The 21,092-nt window shown below is 43.5% G+C and overlaps 1 protein-coding gene across 3 annotated transcripts in view; it reads left to right on the top strand.

The window, feature by feature from the left end:
• The window catches only part of cd2ap (CD2 associated protein), a 74,448-nt gene continuing 53,356 nt past the window's right edge, over positions 1 to 21,092 (top strand). For 2 of the 3 annotated variants that reach the window (XM_036985112.2, XM_021612084.3), the window contains exon 1: positions 1 to 481. In XM_036985112.2, coding sequence (XP_036841007.2) covers positions 478 to 481 — 4 coding nt within the window. In that variant the 5' untranslated portion in view covers positions 1 to 477. The remainder of the gene's footprint in view (positions 482 to 21,092) is intronic. The other variant, XM_021612085.3, reaches the window with a different exon arrangement.

Below are 21,092 nucleotides of genomic sequence, written 5' to 3'. Positions count from 1 at the left end.
AAATGTCAAAACGAATGTTCACCAGGAAACTAATGGCCACCGTTGACGCTCAACACTGATTCAAGAGATGGACTTCTTTGATCCCCAAACCATTACACTGTTCATGCTCTCGGCTAATGAACGAATGGCAGTCCAACTTCCTCTCGCGGGACTCTCCTTTCTAAATATCGCGGAGTTTCCTTCTGTTTTGTATGTGTGTGGCAGGCGTAGTTTCGGGCAAGTCTAAGAAAGGTGGAGACTTTCGGGATAACTTCCTGTACAGTAATCTTGATATCGTTAGCTACAAAGATAGGTTTGGTTGGCTATTCAAGCAAAGACGAATGGCTTAAGTAACGGTGTGCTAAACTTGATTATCGGTATTGAATTAAATACACATACAGTAGCTAGCATTCAAGCTGCTATATAACTCAAGCAACCGGATAGCAGATTCCAAACATCTCATATAGCGAGACGGTCCTGGCCACATTGAAGGACAGTATGGGTGAGTATTTTCGTTGTGTGGTTTTTGTTTATCGTTATGCTTATCCGATGTTCCCCGCTTCAAATTGCCTTGCTTTAACCAATAAGAGGGATACATTGACATCATCAATCGTGACTGGATTTGGAGTAAAGTTATGCTCCTTGTGAGATGGATCAATCCACAAACGTTAAGTTAGCTAGCTAGTTACAATAAGTTAGCTACCATCAAGACGTGATAATGTCAGCTAGCTAGCTAAATCCATAGCTTCCATGCTGTCATTAGCTGCATCTTGCCAACAAGTTAACTCAATTATCTAACTACATAGCTGGCGCTAAACAGGCAATTCAATGGCCATGTTTTTGCGCCAGGAGTAATGGCTGCTGTACAGTAGTTAGCTAGCACCATCTAATAATTTCACTGTTTTAATAGCTCCAGTGGAAAAGCAATTGGGATGCCATCTTCTCCACCTTCGTCTTTGTACTTGTTTGTTTACTTAGCTACAAGGGTTGTGCGTTGAGACTTAAGTAACGTTCGCTAAGAAGCAACATTTCCCTCCTGCTTGTTATTTTTGTACAGCATTCCAAGCTAGGTTTGCCCTTGGATCGCTTTCTTGCAAATATTGTGTCAAATAGGTTTTCCTTGACTTTCGACAGTCTGTTCCACACCCAAAGTATGGAGGAGATGATCTTGACACATTGAAAATGTGAATCTGCATTTCATGAAGCCAGTTAGCTGAAAGCATAATGTTGGATGTGTAACATTCAGAGTGAAGTTGTTCAACACTTCGCTATGTTGTGGAACTGGTTCAGGTTAAGACTTATTTTTAAACATACTGTTCACACGACAAGATGGTGTATTCTGTTTATTACTGTGTTGTCTTTTCTTCTAGAGTTCAGTAACTAACTTGCTTTGCAGTAGCTGATATGTTTAAACATGTCAGAGACAGTTGTGAGCCCCTCACATTCTCTCTCTGTGGCATGCTCTCAATCTTTCCATCTCATACTTTGCACATCTGCAGTGTGGTTTGTCTTAAACGGTAGTTAGCATAAACATAACATATGGATTTTCATCACAATCCGTATCAAAGTCCCAATGTAAAGTTACACCTCCAATTATTTTTTCGAGTTATTACATAAAACTGATCAGAATACCAAAGAATGCTGACGTCATGCCTGAAATAACATTTGCAGGGTGTGACGCAATATGGAGGACCTTGCAAGCCAGCCTATTCCCCACAATGTAAACTCCAACAGAAATAACGTAAAATGTATAACTTTAAATTAAACCAAATCGTAGGTACTCATGACTATTGGTTTCAATACAATGTTCTGCCAACTTACAAGCAAATACTTTAGGAATTTACATTTACAAATCACCTTGCATGGTTGCTAGCCTGCTAACGTTAGCCCTACCAACCTGTTAATGTTACATTAGCACTGAGTGAGTTAACTAATTGCTATCAACACCAAGCTTACAGCTACATTAAAGTAAACCAACATTTTGGAAATGCATAACTGCCATCTAACACATTTTCAAATAATGTGTCCGATAAATTTGTTCATATGGCTGAAGGCTAAAAATAGACAGTATCTTGTTTCTACAGTGTGTTTTAGTTTGGAATAATGTATTTTCCGCTTTTATCAAATGTGTACATCACCCATTAACACCAACCATTCACTATAAAACCTTTATCAACAAAAAAGCTTAGCACAATACCCCAAATTATGGGGAAAAAATAAGTATGCCTAAAACATTTATTTAAAATAACAAAAAAATACGAACAAATAAGAGTAGGCTACATGACAATGCAGCGCCATAAAAACAAATTCAGAATAAATTGTCCAAGAATATGCTGAATGTTCTGGATGTTCTTATAAGGATATTGGAGTTATTGAAAGGGTTGAAATTGAAGAATTGTCCAAGTAGGCTTGGTGCAAAGATTTCTCAGATAAATTTTGGAGAATTCACAACTGCAACTTGAAAGTGTAGGCAACGCTCTTCAGGTAAGACTCCAGCTGTTTAGTTGTGGTGTACTTCTGAACCAGTGACTTCAGATCCTTCTTCCGGCACCAACAGAGATGGCCGCCTCGCTTCGCATTCCTAGGAAACTATGCAGTTTTTTTTATTTTTATTTTTTTTACGTGTTATTTCTTACATTGGTACCAGGTAATCTTAGGTTTCATTACATACAGTCGGGAAGAACTACTAAATATAAGAGCAACGTCAACTCACCATCAGTACGACCAGGAATATGACTTTCCCGAAGCGGATCCTGTGTTCTGCCTTCCACCCAGGACAATGGATCGGATCCCAGCCGGCGACCCAAAACAACAACGTCGTAAAAGAGGCAAACGAAGCGGTCTTCTGATCAGGCTCCGGAGACGGGCACATCGCGCACCACTCCCTAGCATAGTACTCGCCAATGTCCAGTCTCTTGACAACAAGGTTGATGAAATCTGAGCAAGGGTAGCATTCCAGAGAGACATCAGAGACTGTAAAAATGTTTTGCTTCACGGAAACATGGCTCACTCGAGAGACGCTAACGGAATCGGTGCAGCCAGCTGGTTTCTTCACTCATCGTGCCGACAGAAACAAACATCTTTCTGGTAAGAAGAGGGGCGGGGGCGTATGCCTTATGATTAACGAGACGTGGTGTGATCACAACAACATACAGGAACTCAAGCCCTTCTGTTCACCTGACTTAGAATTCCTCACAATCAAATGTCGACCGCATTATCTACCAAGGGAATTCCCTTCGATTATAATCACAGCCGTATATATTGCCCCCCAAACAGACACATCGATGGCCCTGAACAAACTTTATTTGACTCTTTTCAAACTGGAAACCACATATCCTGAGGCTGCATTCATTGTAGCTGGGGATTTTAACAAGGCTAATCTGAAAACAAGACTCCCTAAATTGTATCAGCATATCGATTGCGCAACCAGGGCTGGTAAAACCTTGGATCATTGCTATTCTAACTTCCGAGACGCATATAAGGCCCTCCCCCGCCCTCCTTTCGGAAAAGCTGACCACGACTCCATTTTGTTGCTCCCTGCCTACAGACAGAAACTAAAACAAGAAGCTCCCGCGCTCAGGTCTGTTCAACGCTGGTCCGACCAACGCTGGTCCGACCAATCTGATTGCACGCTTCAAGACTGCTTCGGTCACGTGGACTGGGATATGTTCCGCATTGCTTCCAACAACAACATTGACGAATACGCTGATTCGGTAAGTGAGTTCATTAGAAAGTGCATTGACAATGTCATTCCCATAGCAATGATTAAAACATTCACAAACCAGAAACTGTGGATTGATGGCAGCATTCGTGTGAAACTGAAAGCGCGAACCACTGCTTTTAACCAGGGAAAGATGACCGAATACAAACCGTGTAGCTATTCACTCCGCAAGGCAATCAAACAAGCTAAGCGTCAGTATGGAGACAGTAGAGTCACAATTTAACGGCTCTGACACAAGAGGTATGTGGCAGGGTCGACAGTCAATCACGGATTTCAAAAAGAAAACCAGCCCTGTCACGGACCAGGATGTCTTGCTCCCAGGCAGACTAAATAACTTTTTTGCCCGCTTTGAGGACAATACAGTGCCACTGACACGACCCACAACCAAAACCTGCGGACTCTCCTTCACTGCAGCTGACGTGAGTAAAACATTTAAACGTGTTAACCTTCACAAGGCTGCCGGCCCAGACGGCATCCCCAGCCGCGTCCTCAGAGCATGCGCAGACCAGCTGGCTGGTGTGTTTACGGACATACTGTATTCAATCAATCCTTATCCCAGTCTGCTGTTCCCACATGCTTCAAGAGGCCCACCATTGTCCCTGTTCCCAAGAAAGCTAAGGTAACTGAGCTAAACGACTACCGCCCCGTAGCACTCACTTCCGTCATCATGAAGTGCTTTGAGACTAGTCAAGGACCATATCACCTCCACCCTGCCTGACACCCTAGACCCACTCCAGTTTGCTTACCACCCAAATAGGTCCACAGACGATGCAGTCTCAACCACACTGCACACTGCCCTAACCCATCTGTACAAGAGGAATACCTATGTGAGAATGCTGTTCAACGAGACGGCCTACAGGGAGAAGGTGAGGGCCCTCGGAGTGTGGTGTCAGGAAAATAACCTCACACTCAACGTCAACAAAACATAGGACATGATTGTGGACTTCAGGAAACAGCAGAGGGAGCACCCCCTATCCACATTGATGGGACAGTAGTGGAGAGGGTAGTAAGTTTTAAGTTCCTCGGCGTACACATCACGGACAAACTGAATTGGTCCACCCACACAGACAGCGTCGTGAAGAAGGCGCAGCAGCGCGTCTTCAACCTCAGGAGGCTGAGGAAATGTGTCTTGTCACCAAAAGCACTCAAACTTCTACAGATGCACAATCGAGAGCATCCTGTCAGGCTGTATCACCGCCTGGTACGGCAACTGCTCCACCCACAACCGTAAGGCTCTCCAGAGGGTAGTGAGGTCTGCACAACGCATCACCGGGGGCAAACTGCCTGCCCTCCAGGACACCTACACCACCCGATGTCACAGGAAGGCCATAAAGATCATCAAGGACAACAACCACCCGAGCCACTGCCTGTTCACCCCGCTATCATCCAGAAGGCGAGGTCAGTACAGGGACCGAGAGACAGAAAAGTAGCTTCTATCTCAAGGCCATCAGACTGTTAAACAGCCATCACTAACATTGAGTGGCTGCTGCCAACACACTGACTCAACTCCAGCCACTTTAATAATGTGAATTGATGGAAATTGATGTAAAGATATATCACTAGCCACTTTAAACAATGCTGCTTAATATAATTTTACATACCCTACATTACTCATCTCATATGTATATACTGTACTCGATATCATCTACTGCATCTTGCCTATGCCGTTCTGTACCATCACTCATTCATATATCTTTATGTACATATTCTTTATCCCTTTACACTTGTGTGTGTGTATAAGGTAGTAGTTTTGGAATTGTTAGGTTAGATTACTCGTTGGTTATTACTGCTTTGTCGGAACTAGAAGCACAAGCATTTCGCTACACTCGCGTTAACATCTGCTAACCATGTGTATGTGACAAATACATTTGATTTGATTTATTATTTTTTAATTCTGTTGCTTGCGGTGGAAAGTTGCTGCTCCATTCTCATTTCATTTCTGATGCTGTCGTTGCAATGCCTCGATGAACTTTCAAATGGTGGGGTGGATAGCGCCAAGTAAATGTTATGCCAGTCCTCCTCGCCGTTGTTGGTCTTCGCCAAGTCTTGCAGCCAGCATCATAGCAGTTCTATAATTCTGAAAATATAAAATAGAGAAGCAGATTATCAACTGTGTTATTGGCCTTGGGCATGCTGTCATTAAGAATAATAAAGCCATTGTTATGGTAAACAAGATATACCTTTTGGTAACATTGGCTTTCTTCCAATGCGTTCGACCTTCTCACCTACCCATGTTGCCTGAAAGTATGTTCGGTGCTCCTCCAGTTGATGTTCCGGACGCTGAAAGAACCGGGTATCCAGCAAAACTCATTGACGGGGTTTCGCGACCTCTGCGTTTGAAAGCGTCATTCGGTGCACTTCCAGAAGGACTTATTTGTGGTCTGTCGTTCCTGTCTGTAGGTGTAGCCTTCGTGCGGCAGAATATTTTTTTGAAGCACAGAGTTTTAAATTCGGGTTCCATTACTTGTCAGGGATGTCACTGGGACCTTGGATAAGTGAGTGCCACTGGAAATTTGGTGGACTATAATTTCCTCTTCATGTTGTAAGCCTACACTCAGTGTATCCACTCTTTGCTGGCTGAATACTGACTTGTGTCATTGGTGACCTGGCAGCTTTTCATTGGCCTATGCTATTGATTGTGTTTAAGACATGGGTCTTTAGTTTTATCTTGTAATTTGTGGTATTAAAAAATACAAATGTAATTTTACATGAATGAAGACATGTAGAATTGCAGGAAATTATTTTAGAAAACGTAAACATTTTTCAGACCCGCAAATAGGATCTCTGTCAGCCCATGGTCTTCAGGGATGATTTTGTGATGTCTTATATTAAATGGATTTATTAGACTGTTAAAATGTTGGAGGATATATAAACATTGGATTTCAGTAGCTCTAATTTCATAATTTTTGTTAGTAGGCCTACCCATGTCTCTCCTCACTCAGAAATCCTGCTCACTGATGTCAGTACCAAAGCTGATAATTGTGACTAGATTAAATTGTAATGATGTGAATAATGATGGTGAGAGCCCAGTATAGCCCTTTAATCATAGGCTATTGCTATGCATTATTTTAATGAAAAGAATCAAACATTGTTTCACGTTCTTTAATAAAAGACTCATAAACAGAAACTGCCAGTAAGCTATACAGCTGGCTTCAGTTTCTCCGCCAAATAGGCCTACAAGGAAACTTGACGACGTTGAGTGCGCAAGGGGGGTCTGTACGCTGCGTAGTACCTTTCACAAAAAAAATGGCTCTACAAAGACACAAATGGAACACAACAACAAAAAAATCCAGCTAAGTAGAGAGAGTGGAGACTTACCCATTTGATGGCAGAGTTTAGCTACCAACATGAAAGAAGAGCCGAGGAGAGGCATTGGGAGGGAGAGTCTGCTAGCTAATCCAATAGCAATATAGTGAAGTAAATCCACATTGAATTTACACTCGTGTTGTACTGGTATATCGGTAGGAAATATAGGTTGCAGGGTTCACATTCACGCTTGGCACAGCACCTGGTTTTGAGCACCTTGTACAGTAGACGTGCTTATGGTTCCCATACTCCAATCTGCTCACTTCAACCAGACAAACCATTCCAATTTCAAAGCTAGCTTATCGTTTTTGGGCCACAAATGAGTCGTCTTTGTGGGTATTACCTCACTAGCTACAAATGACAAACTACTACAACTCGCTCGTTCGACTACCACTACCAAACGTAGGAACATTTTTGCAGTTTTTGCACAATTGTAAAGGGTTTCTGCTTCGTGGATGTACAGCTGAAGTCAGAAGTTTACATACGCTTAGGTTGGAGTCATTAAAACTGTTTTTTTTTCAACCATTCCACAAATTTATTGTTAACAAACTATAGTTTTGGCAAGTTGGTTAGGACATCTACTTTGTGCATGACACAAGTCATTTTTCCAACAATTGTTTACAGACAGATTCTTTAACTTATAATTTACTGTATTACAATTCCAGTGGGTCAGAAGTTCAAGTCAAATCAAATGTATTTGTCACATACACATGGTTAGCATGTTAATGCGAGTGTAGCGAAATGCTTGTGCTTCTAGTTCCGACAATGCAGTAATAACCAACGAGTAATCTAACCTAACAATTCCAAAACTACTACCTTATACACACAAGTGTAAAGGGATAAAGAATATGTAGCCGCTGCTGCGCCTTCTTCACAACGCTGTCTGTGTGGGTGGACCAATTCAGTTTGTCCGCGATGTGTACGCCGAGGAACTTAACTCCACTACTGTCCCGTCGATGTGGATAGGAGGGTGCTCCCTCTGCTGTTTCCTGAAGTCCAAGATCATCTCTTTTGTTTTGTTGACGTTGCGTGTGAGGTTAGTTTCCTGACACCACACTCCGAGGGCCCTCACCTCCTCCCTGTAGGCCGTCTCGTCGCTGTTGGTAATCAAGCCTACCACTGTACTATCGTCCGCAAACTTGATGATTTGAGTTGGAGGCGTGCATGGCCACGCAGTCGTGGGTGAACAGGGAGTACAGGAGAGGGCTCAGAACGCACCCTTGTGGGGCCCCAGTGTTGAGGATCAGCGGGGTGGAGATGTTGTTACCTACCCTCACCACCTGGGGGCGGCCCGTCAGGAAGTCCAGTACCCAGTTGCACAGGGCGGCGTCGAGACCCAGGCTCTCGAGCTTGATGACGAGTTTGGAGGGTACTATGGTGTTAAATGCTGAGCTGTAGTCGATGAACAGCATTCTCACATAGGTATTCCTCTTGTCCAGATGGGTTAGGGCAGTGGGCAGTGTGCAGTGTGATTGTGTTTACATACACTAAGTTGACTGTGCCTTTTAAACAGCTTGGAAAATTCCAGAAAATTATGTTATGGCTTTAGAAGCTTCTGATAGGCTAATTGACATCATTTGAGACAATTGGAAGTGTACCTGTGGATGTATTTCAAGGCCTACCTTCAAACTCGGTGCCTCTTTGCTTGACATCATGGTAAAATCAAAAGAAATCAGCTTCGGGAAAAAAAAACTGTAGACCTCCACAAGTCTGGTCCATCCTTGGGAGCAATTTCCAAACGCCTGAAGGTACCACGTTCATCTGTACAAACAATAGTATGCAAGTATAAACACTGTGGGACCACGCAGCTGTCACACCACTCAGGAAGGAGACATGTTCTGTCTCCTAGGGATTAATGTACTTTGGTGCAAATCAATCCCCTGTGAAGATGCTGGAGGAAACGGGTACAAAAGTCTTTATATCCACAGTAAAACAAGTCCTATATTGACATATCCTGAAAGGCCGCTCAGCAAGGCAGAGGCCACTGCTCCAAAACCGCCATAAAAAAGACAGACTACGGTTTGCAACTGCACATGGGGACAAAGATCGTACCTTTTGGAGAAATGTCCTCTGGTCTGATGAAACAAAAATAGAACTGTTTGGCCAAAACGACCATCGTTATGTTTGGAGGAAAAAGGGGGAGGCTTGCAAGCCGAAGAACACCATCCCAACCGTGAATCACGGGGTTGGCAGCATCATGTTGTGGGGGTGCTTTGCTGCAGGAGGGACTGGTGCACTTCACAAAATAGATGGCATCATGAGGCGGAAAATTGTGGATATATTGAAGCAACATCTCAAGACGTCAGTCAGGAAGTTGAAGCTTGGTTGCAAATGGGTCTTCCAAATGGACAATGACCTCAAGCATACTTCCTAAGTTGTGGCAAAATGGCTTAAGGACAACAAAGTCAAGGTACTGGAGTGGCCATCACAAAGCCCTGGCCTCAATCCTATAGAAAATGTGTGACATCCCAGTGACATTTGAGTGTGTAAACTTCTGACCCGCTGGGAATGTGATGAAAGAAATAAAAGCTGAAATCGTTTTCTCTACTATTATTCTGACAATTCACTTTCTTAAAATAAAGTGGTGATCCTAACTGATCGAAGACAGGGTATTTTTCTAGGATTACATGTCAGGAATTGTGAGAAACCGAGTGTATATGTACTTGGCTTAGGTGTATGTAAACTTCCGACTTCAACTGTACATAGTAGAGGTCGACCGATTTTATGATTTTTCAACGCCGATACCGATTATTGGAGGACCAAAAAAAGCTGATGACGATTAATCGGCCGATTTATTTAAAAAAAATATATACATTATTTTTTTATTTTTTATTATTATTTTTTTTTTATTTATTTGTAATAATGACAATTACAACAATACTGAATGAACAGTTATTTTAACTTAATATAATACATCAATAAAATGAATTTAGCCTCACGTAAATAATGAAACATGTTCAATTTGGTTTAAATAATGCAAAAACAAAGTGTTGGAGACCAAAAGTAAAAGTGCAATATGTGCTATGTAAGAAAGCTAACGTTTCAGTTCCTTGCTCAGAACATGAGAACATATGAAAGCTGGGGGTTCCTTTTAACATGAGTCTTCAATATTCCCAGGTAAGAAGTTTTAGGTTGTAGTTATTATAGGACTATTTCCCTCTATACCATTTGTATTTCATTAACCTTTGACTATTGGATGTTCTTATAGGCACTTTAGTATTCCCAGTGAAACCGTATAGCTTCTGTCCCTCTAGTTAGCGCGTGCTAACCATTTCACTTCGGTTACACCAGCCTCATCTCGTGAGTTGATAGGCTTGAAGTCATAAGCAGCGCAATGCTTGACGCACAACGAAGAGCTGCTGGCAAAACGCATGAAAGTGCTGTTTGAATGAATGTTTACGCGCCTGCTTCTGCCTACCACCGCTCAGGCAGATACTTGTATGCTCAGTCAGATTATATGCAACGCAGGACACGCTAGATAATATCTAGTAATATCATCAACCATGTGTAGTTAACTAGTGATTATGATTGATTGTTTTTTATAAGATAATTTTAATGCTAGCTAGCAACTTACCTTGGCTTACTGCATTCGCGTAACAGGCAGTTTCCTTGTGGAGTGCAACGAGAGAGAGGCAGGTCGTTATTGCGTTGGACTAGTTAACTGTAAGGTTGCAAGATTGGATCCCTGAGCTGACAAGGTGAAAATCTGTCGTTCTGCCCCTGAACAAGGCAGTTAACCCACCGTTCCTAGGCCGTCATTGAAAGTAAGAATGTGTTCTTAACTGACTTGCCTAGTTAAATAAAGCTAAAAAAAACATTTGGGCAAATCGGCGCCCAAAAATACAGATTTCCGATTGTTATCAAAACTTGAAATCGGCCCCAATTAATCGGCCATTCCGATTAATCGGTCGACCTCTAGTACATAGTAGCTCAGTAGCACCAACATTTGGTTTGGACTAGCTAACTAGCTAACGTTAGTCAGTTGGAATTCAACTGAACAAAAATATAAACGCAATTTGTAAAGTCTTGGTCCCATTTTTCATGAGCTAAAATAAAAGATCCCAGAAATGTTCCATTTGCACAAATAGCTTTTTGATCTATAATTTGTGTACATCCCTGTTAATGAGGATTTCTCCTTTGCCAAGATAATCCATCCAGCTAACAGGTGTAGCGTATCAAGAAGCTGATTAAGCGGCATGATCATTACACAGGTGTGCCTTGTGCCGGGGACAACAAAAAGCCACTCTAAAATGTGCAGTTTTGTCACACAACCTATGTCTTCCCAGTCACGTGATATCCATAGATTAGGGCCTAATTAATTCATTTCAATTGATTGATTTCCTTATGAACTGTTGCATTTTATATTTTTGTTTGGTAACATTGGTTCTCCATATGACGTTGACAAATAGCGACATTGTACGTGTGGGTGCCCCGAGAATCGAGCCCACGACCCTGATAGTGCAAGCACCATGCTCTACCTACTGAGCCATACAGGCATTGTAGGTAGTTCCGCAGATATCCGGAAATCAATTATTCAGTATTTAAAAACACTAAAATATAACTAAGTCTTTGATCCCACTGTGTTTTTACTTTGAGTAAAAACTCATCGCTTCCTACCCTTTAAGCCTTTAGGTGTAGTTAACCTCGTACCTTGTGCAAAGTCAAAGTATCAGGCCTCCAACTTTAACTTTGCTATTTAACTACCACACACACACACACACATCAGAAGCTTTTCCGATCAGTGGGAAAGTATGAAGTTATGAGTTTCCTCTCTGCTGATATGGTGGATAGCAGTTAGTCAGTCAATGTGTGTGTGCATACTGTGTGAGCGTGTACTACATTCTAGAGGAGCCAGGGTCGAGCTGCTCAGAATGCGGCTGGCATGCAGGTCGCCTTCGTGGCCTTGACTGTTTCTCCCTCTCCAATTTTATACATCGCACTGTCACTGGGTTACGTAAGCCACACATTGAAACAGAGCCCGACCAGGAAGTACTCTAGTGAGGGGAAACAATCATCTGGATCTGGAGGTCTTTTCTATCCAGCTGTCTCTGGCTCAGCCTTGAGAAAATGTCCTTCTTGAGTAATTTCACTTCTACACTAGGCCAGGGTAGGCCCCGGGGCAGTTGTACATTCTGTCTCAAGCAGTATGTAAATTCTAAATTGAAACTCTAAAGGAAACAAAAACATATATATGAAGGATATAGTGTGTCAGACTAGCTAGACTTGACGTGGAAGTATGTGCGCGAGTAAACACGATGGTCCGACTCAAAATGGTCTGGATGTAACAGCTTCTAATAAAGTAGGTAAAAGTGCCAATGTTTAGGCCTAGGTATTGGCTAGATAGTAATGAGACTAGATCATTGTCTGGCTCTCTACACTTCTCTTTTATAAGGTGTTAAAATCAGAAATCCCAGTCACATAAGCTTTATGATCAACTAGGCTACATGTTTAATGCCCACTTTATGACAAGTTTAGTTGAGCTTGACCTTACTACCCCCTCCCGGATGTTGACTAGTTCATCCCTAATGTGTTCTGTAATTGCATCACTGGTCATTGATTGAACAGCAGTCTCAGATGGGATAACTACAGCTTTTACGCCAATATAGGACTAAGATTGTTTTCTACTACACCGGCTCTGACGCTCTTCAGATGTGGCAGGGCTTGCAAATTACCTAAATGCCTTCTATGCTTGCTTCGAGGCAAGCAACACCGAACCATGTGTAAGAGCACCAGCTGATCCAGACGACTGTGATCACGTGCTCCGTAGCCGATGTGAGTAAGACATTTAAACAGGTTAACATTCACAAGGCCGCAGGGCCAGATGGATTACCAAGACATGTACTCGGAACAAACACTGACCAGCTGGCAAGTAAGTGTCTCGCTGACCCAGTCTGTAATACCTACATGTTTCAAGCAGGCCACCATAGTCCCTGTACCCGAAGCACTCACATCTGTAGCCATGAAATGCTGTGAAAGGCTAGTCATGGCTAACATCAACAACACCATCCCAGACATCCTGAATCCACTCCAATTTGCAGAATGCACCATAGTGCCCTCAAAGCTCATCCCTAAGCTAAGGTCCCTGGGACTGAACATCTCCCTCTGCAACTGGATCCTGGACTTCCTGACGGACTGCTCACAGGTGGTGAGGGTAGGCCAGAACACATCTGCCATGCTGAACCTCAACTCGGGGCCCCTCAGGTTACTCTCCTCCTGTACTCCCTGTTCACTCACGACTGTGTGGCCGCACATGACTTCAATACCATCAAGTTTGCCGACGCCACGACATTTGTAGGCCTGGTCGACGATGAAACGGCCTATAGGGAGGACAGCCTCTCCCTCAGTGTCGGTAAGAAAAAGGAGCTGATCGCAAACTATAGGAAAGGGGGGACTGGGGACGCCCCTCATTCACAATGAGGGGGCTGTAGTGGAGCACGTTGAGAGCTTCAAGTTCCGTGGTGTCCCCATCACTAAGGATCTATCATGGTCCAAACACACCACCACAGTCGTCAAGAGGGGACGACAATGCCTGTTGGAGACAGATTTGGCAAGGACCCACAGATCCTCAAAGTTCTACAGCTGCACCATTGAGAGCGTCTTGACTGGCTTCATCACCACTTGGTATGACAATTGCTTGTCATCCGACCAAGGCACTACAGAGGGTAGTGCGTACGTCCCAGTACATCACTGGGGCCGAGCTCCCTGCCTTCCAGGACCTCTATACCAGGCGGTGTCAAGAGGAAGGCCCTAAAAATTGTCCGACTCCAGCCACAGACTGTTCTCTCTGGTACCTTATTCTAAAATGGATGAAATAATATCCCATAACAACAAAGCAAAAAAAGGTTTGTAGACATTTTTGCCAATGTAAAACTTTTTTTTTATTACTGTGAAATACCACATCTAGACCCTTTACTCAGTACTTTGTTTAAGTACTGAGTAAAGCGATTACAACCTTGAGTCTTCTTGGGTATGCCACTACAAGCTTGGCACACCTGTATTTGGGGAGTTTCTCCCATTCTTCTCTGCAGATCCTCTCAAGCTCTGTCAGGTTGGATGGGGAGCATCGCTGTGGGTGAAGTCCGTGCTCTGACTGGGCCACTCAAGGACATTGAGACTCCTGTGGTGTCTTGGCTGTGTGTTTAGGGTCATTGTCCTGTTGGAAGGTGAACCTTTGCTCCCAGTCTCAGGTCCTGAGAGCTCTGGAGCAGGTTTTCATCAAGGATCTCTCTGTACTTTGCTCTGTTATTCTTTCCCTCGATCCTGACTAGTCTTCCAGTAACTGCTGCTGAAAGACATCCACACAGCATGATGCTGCCACCACCATGCTTCACCATAGGGTTGGTATTTGCCAGGTGATGAACGGTGCCTGGTTTCCTCCAGACGTGACGCTTGGCAGAGAGTTCAATCTTGGTTTCATCAGACCAGAGAATCTTGTTTCTCATGGTCAGAGTCCTTTAGGTGCCTTTTGGAAAACTCCAAGCGGGCTGTCATGTGCCTTTTTACTGAGGAGTGGCTTCTGTCTGGTCACTCTACCATAAAGACCTGATTGGTGGATCGCTACAGAGTGATTGATAGAGTGCTGCAGAGATGGTTGTCCTTCTGGAAGGTTCTCCCATCTCCACAGAGGAACTTGGGAGCTCTGTCAGTGACCATAATGTAACAAAATGTGGAAAAGTCTAGGGGTCTGAATACTATCCGAATGCGCTATATACAGCTATTATATTTTCTACTCCCTATATATAGCCATGTTATTTTTACTCTTTATTTTTTTGTTATTCACAGTGTCACTTTCATTTCATGTTTTTTTTTTTCTTTTTTTACTCTGCATTGTTGAAGGACCCGTAAGCAAGCATTTCACTGCTAGTCTACACCTGTTGTATACGAAGCATGTGACAGTTACAATATTGTATCTGATTGTACCTACTTTTTCCATTACTATGATTTCAGCCCCCTTGGTAATGCATTGCTTTGTGTTTCAAAAACGTCCCTCTCTTGAAAGCAAACGCAAACGCGGTCTTCATGAACCGGGCCCCATTCTGCTCTGTCGGCCACTGGCAGACGCATCATAAAAGAAGCTTCTCAATCAGTATTACTGGACAGCAGCTCAACATTGGGATTGGTCCAGGGTGAAAAAAAAAAACCTTGTCACTAGCAATCAATTGAATCTGAAATTGCAGGTCATGGCATTTGCCTAGCCTACAACATCCACCAATGACCCAGCCTGCATGGCTGGCTGTCTTGGATTATGTTTTATCCCATTGTCTGATAAACATCTCCTTTCTCAAATAGCACTTTTTTAAAAAAAGCATTTTCACAGGCTAGTTCCCAAGACATACACAGACAGACAAGCAGAGAGAACTGGAGGATATTGAGCAATGGGAGAGAGAAACTCTAAGTGCCTCCCTTATGAAACTGCTGTGGAACGAATCCCAAAGCTTTTGATCATCTCTATTGCTGACTCTCCCCTAAGTGTTGTTGTGACACAGTGTGTTTCTGTTGCCAAAGGGCCTGAGTGAGTTACTGAGCCCAGTCTCTCCCCTTAGTCTCCACTTCATTTAGCATTAGCATATAGCCTAGTCCTACCCTCCCTATTATGTTAGTTAGATCTATTCCAATGCTTGCCAATAATGGTGACTCACAAGAATGTGTACACTTACTTGGGGTTATTAATAGTGTTGTATGTTGAGTTGTCTTGGAATGTGCTCTGAGTTGAAGGCTTTTCCCCCACCCCCTTCTACTTACAGAGAAACAAACCTGTGTTTATTTGGTGACCTTGTATGGAACAGAATGCTTCAGGCTTGACTTTCAGAATGTGTTGTTTTGGTTTTATAGTGGGGCCCTTGGAATCAACACCCAGTTGCAAATGGTGTAGACTACATTCAGCCTAACTGAAGCAAACCAATGCTTTACATATCATGCCTTATTATTGTGCTAATGTGTGTGAAAGCAACTGAAATGTTTAATCAAACCTTTCAGTCATCTTTGTATCCAAAGATAGGCTATATGATGCTAGTAGTATTCAAGATTGTTCCTCTTTCACTTCAAGTAGGGCTTCACTTCTATTTCAACGGGTATGCTCTTAGGTCAGTTTGTTACAAGGCCACCACCTGTGGGGTGCTGTGTGTGTGTGTGTGTCGCCTGCCTGTCTCCCCCTGAGCGGGAGAGGATGCTGATTAGAGAGTGGAAGCCATGGATGGTCCTGTTCTAATGACACAGTAATCTAGCAGCAGAGATATGGCTCTCATAAAGTCAACCCAACATGAAAGCTTTCATGAAAGCTTTTTAAGTCTGTCCGGCCCTCTTTGTTAGACATTTTAACTAGCCTTCTGCAGGACTGACTTTCCATCAAAAACACAAGTACCGTACACTGTAGGATAAAGAACATTTTAAGACATGTTTGTGTAGACAACCGTTGGTTAGCAAGGCAAGCCAGGCTATTTGACCACTGTCTCAGTCATCTGAATCATGGCAGCTCACTATCATGACAAAACACTATTTATGTAAAGCCATGCTTTCAGACATTTGTCTCAATATAATTTATGTCGATAATGATGGCCACTTCAGCAGAAAAGCCTATTGGTAATTTGAAGCACAGTCAGTTGAAGCCATTCCCCTGCTGATCCTCAATGACCAATAGCCATCCCATGGTACTGTATGTGTTCTGACTAAGGCATTGTCAGCCTGGCAGCCCCGCTGACCTAAATCCTCAATAGTATGCCATTTAATGCACAGGCATGTCAGAAAGGCAGACAGGCCAGCAACGGGAAGCATAGCACGACACTGAATGGATATCTGAATCACAAATGAATCTAAGGGTTGTCATGTGTAGCCTGTGTGTCTGTGAGGGATGCTGGCATGCTCACACGACTTGCAAGTGTTCCATGAAAAAAAAGATCACCTTCCAATGTTGCAGTTGGTTTAGTACTTGGCCTGGCCGTTGGCGGTTCATTGGTTTTGCGCTTTGGTCGATCCAGGCTTGGAGCAGTGGGAGTAGTCGACAGGACATTGGTTGCATGGCCTCAAGCTACATTGGGACTCTACTGTACTGAAGCCCCCCCCCCCCCCCCCCATCGTCTGTTCAACAACATGGGCTGCTCTCACTATTGTGTCTTGGCGTCATAGTATTGATTGGTGTGATCTCTCCCTGTATATATTTGTCTACAGTGTTTCTTCCTGTCTTGGACGTGCCAGTGGTGTTATTTCATTAATCAGCGGACCCACTTTGTTCCAGTAGCACGCAGGGCACAGCTAGTCTGGACCTCTCTCTCACTGTGAGCATGTGCTTTCAAGCCAGCCGTGTGTGTGCAGTCCGCGCCCTAGGCCTACAGCAACTAAGATGTTTTGAGCAGGTTGAAGTATTCCATATTGTTTGTAAAGTAGACCTATGCTCCTGGACCTGTTTTATCAGCCCAGGTCTCCTTCAAATCTCATGAAAGAGAACTGGAAGGAAGTTTCACCCACTGGTCAACATGGCACCTGAATGGAAGTATTCAGAAAGCCCCCAGCCTACTGCACTGGAATAGATGGCCATGCTGTACTAACAACCAATGTGCTGTGATGTTTTTAGGAAGGGATTTCATCCTGAGGAAAAACCAAGAGGGCTTTCTTTGTCTCATTACACTGGCAGAAAAAGAACGAGTCAACACAGGACGATCTAAGACAAAACGGAGATGATTTAGCCCCTTTTATAGGTCAACGAGGATGCCTTTGGTAAAGGACACTTGGAGGCAAAACACGGTGGTATGAAAGCAGCTTGTGTCCCCATTCGGTGAATCTCCATTTACCCACCACTTATCTATATTAGCAGTGGTGTAGCCTACATTGAGAAGGCTCAGCAGGCCATGAAGCTGGGTTCAGACTAGAGGTTGACCGAGTATGATTTTTCAACGCCAATACCGATTATTGGAGGACCAAAAAAAGCCTCAAATAAATAATGAAACATGTTCAATTTGGTTTAAATAATGCAAAAACAAAGTGTTGGAGAAGAAAGTAAAAGTGCAATATGTGCCATGTAAAAAAGCTAACGTTTAACTTCCTTGCTCAGAACATGAGAACATATGAAAGCTGGTGGTTCCTTTTAACATGAGTCTTCAATATTCCCAGGTAAGAAGTTTTAGGTTGTAGTTATAGGAATTATAGGACTATTTCTCTCTATTATACCATTTGTATTTCATATACCTTTGACTATTGGATGTTCTTATAGGCACTTTAGTATTGCCTGTGTAATAGTATAGCTTCCGTCCCTCTCCTCGCCCCTACCTGGGCTCGAACCAGGAAAACACGACAACAGCCACCCTCGAAGCATCGGTACCCATCGCTCCACAAAAGCCGCGGCCCTTGCAGAGCAAGGGGAACAACTTCCAAGTCTCAGAGCGAGTGACATCACTGATTGAAATGCTATTAGCCTGCACCCCACTAACTAGCTAGCCATTTCACATCGGTTACACCAGTCTATTCTCGGGATTTGATAGGCTTGAAGTCATAAACAGCTCAATGCTTGAAGCACAGCGAAGAGCTGCTGGCAAATGCAGGAAAGTGTTTGAATGAATGCTTACGAGCCTGCTGCTGCCAACCATCGCTCAGTCAGACTGCTCTATCAAATATCAAATCATAGACTGAATTATAACATAATAACACACAGAGCCTTTGGTCATGGATATGGTCGAATCCGGAAACTATCATTTCGAAAACAAAACGTTTATTCTTTCATTGAAATACGGAACTGTTCCGTATTTTATCTAACGGGTGGCATCCCTAAGTCAGAAATGATAGTTTCCGGATTCGACCATATCAATGACCAAAGGCTCGTATTTCTGTGTGTTATTATGTTAGGGATTATTATTATTATTATTCCTGTTACAACTTTCAATGTTATGTCATGATTATGTACAATTCTGGCAAATTAATTACGGTCTTTGTTAGGAATAAATGGACTTCACACAGTTTGCAACGCGCAAGGTGGCACAAACTGCTGCATATACCCTGACAATTTCCCTAATTATAAGAAATTCATGTTAGCAGGCAATATTAACTAAATATGCAGGTTTAAAAATATATACTTGTGTACTGATTTTAAAGAAAGGCATTGATGTTTATGGTTAGGTTTGGTGCAACGACAGTGCTAAATCATCACCCGTTTGGCGAAGTAGGCTGTGATTCGATGAGAAATTAACCGATCGATTATATGCAACGCAGGACACGCTAGATAAACTAGTAATATCATCAACCATGTGTAGTTAACTAGTGATTATGTTAAGATTGATTGTTTTTTTTAATAAGATTAATGCTAGCTAGCAACTTACCTTGGTTTCTTGCTGCCCTCGCGTAACATGTAGTCAGCTTGCCATGCAGGCTCCTCGTGGAGTGCAATGTAAGGCAGGTGGTTAGTGCGCTGGACTAGTAACCGTAAGGTTGCAAAAACGAATCCCCGAGCTGACAAGGTAAAAATCTGTCGTTCTGCCCCTGAACAAGGCAGTTAACCCACCATCCTAGGCCGTAATTGAAAATAAGAATGTGTTCTTAACTGATTTGCCTAGTTAAATAAAGGTGTAAAAAAATAAAATAATAATCGGCCAAATCAGTGTCCAGAAATACAGATTTCCGATTGTTATGAAAACTTGAAATCGGCCCTAATTATTCGGCCATTCCGATTAATTGGTCGACCCCTTGTTCAGACCAGCAGTCTGTCTGCAGGGCATTGTTTACCACTGGCCACAGTCAGATGTTATCTCATCCTGTTGTTACACGGACAGAAATTAGGGGCTCATCCCTCCCGTCAGGGGGCCTCCATAAATGTGTTGTGGTGAAGCAAAGCGCAGTGCTTACAGAGATTAGCTTAAGGAGAAGTAAATAGCCTTATCTGTTGTGCCTGGGCAAATGATCGACGCTAGGGGAATAGATGGCATGGATCATTTAAGGAGCGAGAGTTTCTCTCTCTTTCTCTCTCTCTTTCTCTGTGTGTCAGTGAAGTAGCAGAGTGTCCTTGCCAGGCCTGAGTGAGGATGAGGATCTGAGTGTCTGGTGGCAGCCTAAGGAAAAGAGGCTGTTGCCTGGCTCCCCAAACTCCTTGCTCTGGCCAAACGCTACGCCACGCCCACAGACATTAGTTTCTTCTCCTGTCTGGATCTGAGTACCACCCCTACGATATCTAGAATGGATTGGGTAGAGATGATCCAATCGCTGAGTACCACCCCTACCATATCTAGAATGGATTGGTTAGAGATGATCCAATCGCTGAGTACCACCCCTACGATATCTAGAATGGATTGGTTAGAGATGATCCAATTGCTGAGTAACACCCTTCCATTTTGACGTCCCCACAAACTACTTCAACAATGGCAGTCTCAGACTGAAGTATGTAGCAAACAGAGCTACGGAAGAATTCCGTTTGCATCGTCAGGCAAAAGAGGCTGAGGGATCTTTCTGGCAGTCGTTCCGTTCCCACAGACTGGTCCCAGTCCAGCCTGGTGTTTTCAAGTCGTAATGGTTGAGGGTTTGGATCCGGGGAGGGAAATCTTGGATCTGCGATTAGGGTTAATTTCTCCCTGGCGCAGGCCCAGGCTGCTGGGCCAACACCGAGGATGATAGAGGAGCAGAGTCACAGAGCAAGCCTTCTGCTGCAGTAAGCTTGGTTGGTGTGTGTGTGCTGCTGCCCAGTGTGTGTGGTTTAGTGCTAAACTACGCCTCAGCTGGCACCGAGGCTCAGCCAAAGACGTTGCCAGCTACACTGCTGTGTGTGCGCGTGCATATTATCACAGCCTTTCGCGACTGTGTGCACCATTGACTCATTGATGTGCGTGTGTGCTGGAATGGTGTTTCTTTGTTCTTCTGGTTCTGCTTGTCTGTGTTGTCTAATGGTCCCATGTGTGTTGGCTAGGTTAGCACAACACCGCTCCTGACTAACATGGCACGCTGGATGCTCATTGGGCTACAAACTGTTGCGTAGTCCTATATTTATAGAAGCGGCCTGCCCTGACTAGCCAGCTGTTCCTCCTCCACATCATCATGGCCTCCGACACTGAGAGGGCAGGACACATCAGACAGAACAGCAGTGGCTGACTGGGCTAACACACTAGCTATCATTCTA

The sequence above is a fragment of the Oncorhynchus mykiss genome, chromosome 8 (genome assembly GCF_057628025.1).
Source record: "Oncorhynchus mykiss isolate SJ-2025 chromosome 8, ASM5762802v1, whole genome shotgun sequence".
Taxonomy (NCBI): Eukaryota; Metazoa; Chordata; class Actinopteri; order Salmoniformes; family Salmonidae; genus Oncorhynchus; species Oncorhynchus mykiss.
Note: the sequence above shows the minus strand (reverse complement) of the source record. Positions and strands in the feature narration are given on the sequence as shown.